Below are 4942 nucleotides of genomic sequence, written 5' to 3'. Positions count from 1 at the left end.
GAAGAATGAAGGAGAAAGAGGTGAAGGAGAGAGAAAGGGAGAGAAGAGAGAGAGATTTGAGAGAGAAAGAGTGTTAGAGAAATTAGTATGAGTAGACGAGGAAGAAATGAGAAAGAGGAAAGATGAGAAAGAGAGCCGAGAGAGAGAGAGAGAAGAGAAAGAGGAGGAAAGAGCCCGAGAAGAGAGAGGAATGAGAGAGAATTTATTCGAGAGAGACGGGAGAGAGATGAAGATGGAAGGGAATAAAAAAGAGATGAGAGATTGACGAGAGAGAGTGTGAGAGAGGAGAGAGAGAGAGAGAGAGAGAGAGAGAGAGAGAGAGAGAGAGAGAGAGAGAGAGAGAGAGTGTGAGAGAGAGAGTGTGAGAGAGAGAGTGTGAGAGAGAGGGGGGGGGAAGAGGAAGAGGGAGAGGAAGGAGAAGAGTGAGAGGAAGGAGAAGAGTGAGAGGTAGAGGAAGAGTGAGAGGTAGAGGAAGAGGAAGATGGAGAGGGAGAGGAAGAGGACTTTGACTAAAAACATCTCTGTTAAGTGAAAATCAGGTAATGAAGACCTTTAATAAAACTGTTAAAGAAATATTCTTGGTCTATAACTTTTGATTGATTTTTTTTCTTTCTTTTTTTGACAATTTCTGCTCCTAGCCTCGCATTCTCACCCTAGTGTCTAGTGCATAGTCATAGCTCTTTTTTTTTAATCCGTCCATTAGTTTTGTCGTAATAGTCAAAAACAGAGTGGGAGCAGTTGGCATGAGCCAGACCATCCTCAAGGCACAATATTTAATTGAAAACTAAAAGACTGGACAAAATTATCTAATGAGACCAAGCAGCAAGGATATCATTGCTGCAAACTCTTTCCAGGACTAAAAAAAAGTAATCAAAACTACAAAAACTTTGGCTTTATTACAAGGATGATTTTGTAAAATAAGCCAGTTTTTTTCCAAGGGGGATTGAATTTCAAGGGGAAGAACACCCCTAAAAATCAAGGGGTGGGATTGGCAAGCTAAGGAGAAATTTTTCAAAGCTGAAAGGTGTCAAATGATGCATAGAACTTCCACCAATTTTCTATGGCTGAACACTGATATTTGTTTCCATTACTACAATTGTTTGTGTGTCCATGCAAAAATATAGCACAATTATGATTTAGAATTTTCCATGAATATTTATGGATTACCTGGCTCTCATTCATTCAACAATTATCAATTTCAGATCTTCACATTATTTGTGCTAACCACATCTTTATATAGATAAAAATAATCCCTCAAACCATGTGCCTTCTAAGTTATCATAACACTTACCTTAACTTTAGATTTCTGATGAGATTAACTTTCTCTAAATGAGTCATGGTGGTCCACCAATCCGTCCTACCAAGTACTCTTAAGTCTGGGGTATTCTGCAGTAAAAGCATTATTGTGTCACTTGATAAATCATGTTGCAACCCTATCCTTAGTTCCTCGAGTTTACGTAGTCCATTCCTGCGTACTGCAAAATGCAACTGTGAATGGAAAGAAAAATCAGTGTTGTTTAATCTTTACATACATGAATGCTTTATCAGAAAAACAGAAATTGCAACATTTTTCATTAAAGTCAACTCTGTGAATGAAAAAGAAATGATTTTCTAATCTTTGTTACAATCGTATAATTTTAATGATAAATATGAAAGTTAATTGAAGTTCATTTTATGGAACCACAGCTCAAGTACACCTTAAAAACCTTACCATGAGATCCTCCAAGTAATTGGTATATAGAGTTAAGCTTCGAAGCTGTTTGCACCAAGCCAGTAGAACATCGAGGATATTTTGCAAGCCTTGCTCTCTCTGCCAATGGATTACTCATCAGATATACACAAAAAGGGGAAGAAAGTGAAAGTGAAGAGAAGAAAAGAAGAAAGAAGGAAGCAACACAAAAAAGAAAGAATAGAAAAGGGGAAAGAAAGAAAGAAAGAAAGAAAGAAAAAAGAAAGAAAGAAGACGAAAGAAGAAAACTAAGAAGAAGAGAAGATAGGAGAGAAGAAGAGAAGAAGAAGAGAAAAGAAGAAAGAAGAGAAAAATGATGTAAAGAAAGATGGGAAAAAAAGTAAGTAGATAGGTAAGTATGAAAAGAAGTTAGAAAAGTAGAGTGATATTAGAAAGCTAGTAAAGTCGAGATTTTATAAGAAAATAAAAAGAAAGAAAGATAAGATGAAATGAAATGGGTTAAGTAAGAAAAGAAAGAAGGAAGAAATGAAAGAGAAAGAAAGAGATTATGAAATGTGTAAGATGAAAGACATGGATAGAAGAAAAAGAAGAAAAGAAAGATGAAAAAAAGAATAAGAATGAAACATATGTAAAAAGAAGATGAAGAAGAGAAAGAAAAAGGAAGAAAAAGAGAGAAGAAGAGATGAAAAGAAGAACAGGGAGGAGAAAAGAAGAATGTATGATAGAAAGAAAGAGTTTAAGAAAGAAAGTTTTGAAAGAAAGAAGAAATAGAAGAAGAAGAAGAGAAAGAGAAGATAAGAGAAAGTAGATAGGAATGAAATAGAAGAAAATAGAAGAAGGAGAAGAAAGGAAAGGAATAAGAAAGAAAGAAGAAAGAAAGAAAGAAAGAAGAAAGAAATGAAGAATGAATAAAAGAAGTTGAAGGATAAGAAAAGAAAAGAGAAAAAAAAGAAAAGAAAGAAAAGAAAGGAAGAAAGAAAAGAAGAAAGAAGAAAGAAGACAGAGAAGAAAGAGTAGAAAGAAGAAAGAGTTGACGAAAGAGAAAGAAGAAAGATAGGAATACTACCAGTACACACTCAATAGACTATGGATATCAATTCAGAATAAATATATAAATCATCCTAAGCTTTAATTTCTTTCCTACACCATAAACTATATAACACACATAAAAAAGGATATGGACCTTATTGAAAACAATAAACACATTAAATATGCCTTTACCTCTATTCTCCCAAACTTTCCAACAAATAGAGAACCTTCATAATGAAGATGCGTTAATTTTGTAAATACTCGTACTCCGTCCCAGGGAACGTCACTCTCTTCATTCTGCGAGCCCAGTACCCAGAGGTGAGTCAGCTGCGGGAAACAGACTGACAGGCTCCCAAGGTGGTATGCATCTACACAGGAGGGTTCAGTCAGGGTTACTTCTGTCACTACATTACTGATGGGCATGGGGTCATCATTGATTGCAATCTGGGAGTGGAGGAGTGACCATTCTAAACCACAAATGGTGACCTTCTTCAAGTGCTGTAAACTGGTGAGGCTCTGGAAGGTGGATTCTGTCACCCCAACACCACAGTGTTGCATGATGATGTACTCTAACTGTGGGCATGCTTGGCATATATATTGAATGTTGTGTTCCTCAGGAGCAACGCAGTACGATGTTCTGGGTAGCACTAAAGGCTCAGACTGTAACATCAGGATGTCTTTTATGACAACAGCCTGCAGATCATATCCTCCCTCCACTATGGCATCCAGTCTTCGGAGGGGAAGATGCTTCACAATGGACTTTACACCAACATAAGTGAGCCACGACTCACTGACATTCAAATAATGAAGATTTTTCATTTTTAACAAGGCAGGGATACAGTCGGTGAAATCAGTAATTTTTCCAAACTTTTCCAGTGAGTTTGGATCTAAGCCAGAGTCAATTAAGGCCCCATATTTTAAATCTAGATATATCAAGTGGGGGCTGTTTGATGCTAAACCCAGTAACAACTGGTTTATCTTACTACTAGGAATTTTAATATGGTGTAACGTCAGATGTCTCAGCATCGGCATCTTTGTCAAAGCAGAGGAGAGAAGTTCAAATTTATTGATGGAATATTTCCAAACATTTTCTCTCTGGCTAATTAACATTCTAAGACTTGTTGCATGTTCTAAGGCTTTAAGGTATTTAGCTGGGTTTCTTGTTGGGAAAATGAACTTGTCAACATCTATCTGTGTTATGGATGGCGATAACAGCATCAGAGCCAGCTCGTCTATTATGTCCAAGACACTATTCTCCACAGCACAGTTTGTGATATTGTCAAATATTGGTGCTAATTTGTCAAGAAATTCTGCATGGAAATTGGGAGGGATTGATGCAAGTAAATCCCTCAAGAAAGAAGCACATGGCTCGATGTCTTTGATATTTACAAAACGATACACTAGTTGTTGAAGAAACATAATGCTCTTCTTTACAGAGAGAGACGCTAAGGTCTGAACACTATTTTCACAATCAGCCATGGTCAATGAGTTTCCTGGTCCTGCTCACAATAAGGAACAAAGAATGAAGTCTTGCATTACATTATGGTTTCACTTTACACATGTCCTTTACTACATTCTCTTCCATAAACTTCTAGGATTAGATCAACAGTCTTTGCTCTTTCATAATCTTTATTTATCTTTTCCAAACTTTCCTTCGTGTAAATAATTCAGAGTATCAAGTCTCGTCATTCTTGAAAAATATTCAGAGTCAACCATTATTTTTAGCATAACTGGCTGGAATACAAAATTATGTCATTAAAAACACAGAAAGATAAAATATTGTTTATCAAGTACATACTAATATTATACAAATTAAAATGTCTAGGAATCCTTAAAATAAAACATAGAAATAAATATAAATATTTCATGCTTTAAAACAAAAATGAAAATCAATAATCACAAAGGGCTATGGAGTTTTTCATCTAAAACCTTTTTCACTTGATCAATCACACGCTGGTCAGTGAAGGCATCTATCAGGACCTTTAGGTGAGAAAACTGAATTTCATCCACACCACTATGACACTTCTTTCTAATTTCTTGAGAATCTGTCTTTTTTTGCTCACAATTCCCACTTGCAACATTTCCATAGTGCTCTTCAAACGACAATTTTTCAGCCTTGGCTATATTATAACTACGACACCATTCCTCATTTGTCCAGTCAAAAATACCAGTATGCACACCTTCACTTTCTTTAGATTCTCCTTTTGGATCTGTACTCTGGAA

The 4942-nt window shown here is 36.0% G+C and overlaps 2 protein-coding genes across 3 annotated transcripts in view; both read right to left on the bottom strand.

The window, feature by feature from the left end:
• Positions 1–1291: 1291 nt before the first annotated feature.
• LOC122245831 (uncharacterized) overlaps positions 1292–4942 on the bottom strand; it is a gene marked incomplete at its 3' end in the record, with an annotated part of 4731 nt that continues 1080 nt past the window's right edge. The window contains 3 exon segments of one of the 2 annotated variants that reach the window (XM_086530332.1): positions 1292–1488; positions 1712–1810; positions 2912–4453. In XM_086530332.1, coding sequence (XP_086386458.1) covers positions 1292–1488; positions 1712–1810; positions 2912–4198 — 1583 coding nt within the window. 2 annotated transcript variants of the gene reach the window in all.
• The window catches only part of HSPBAP1 (HSPB1 associated protein 1), a 1614-nt gene continuing 1002 nt past the window's right edge, over positions 4331–4942 (bottom strand). Inside the window, exon 1 of the mRNA XM_086530333.1 lies at positions 4331–4942. This exon is cut by the window's right edge and continues 1002 nt beyond it. Within this exon, the coding sequence (XP_086386459.1) occupies positions 4616–4942 (327 nt within the window). The 3' untranslated portion in view covers positions 4331–4615.

Source organism: Penaeus japonicus, unplaced genomic scaffold (genome assembly GCF_977035675.1).
Source record: "Penaeus japonicus unplaced genomic scaffold, GWHDUDI00000001_assembly GWHDUDI00000033, whole genome shotgun sequence".
NCBI lineage: Eukaryota > Metazoa > Arthropoda > Malacostraca > Decapoda > Penaeidae > Penaeus > Penaeus japonicus.
The sequence above is the reverse complement of the archived record's forward strand: the minus strand, read 5'-3'. Positions and strand labels throughout refer to the sequence as shown.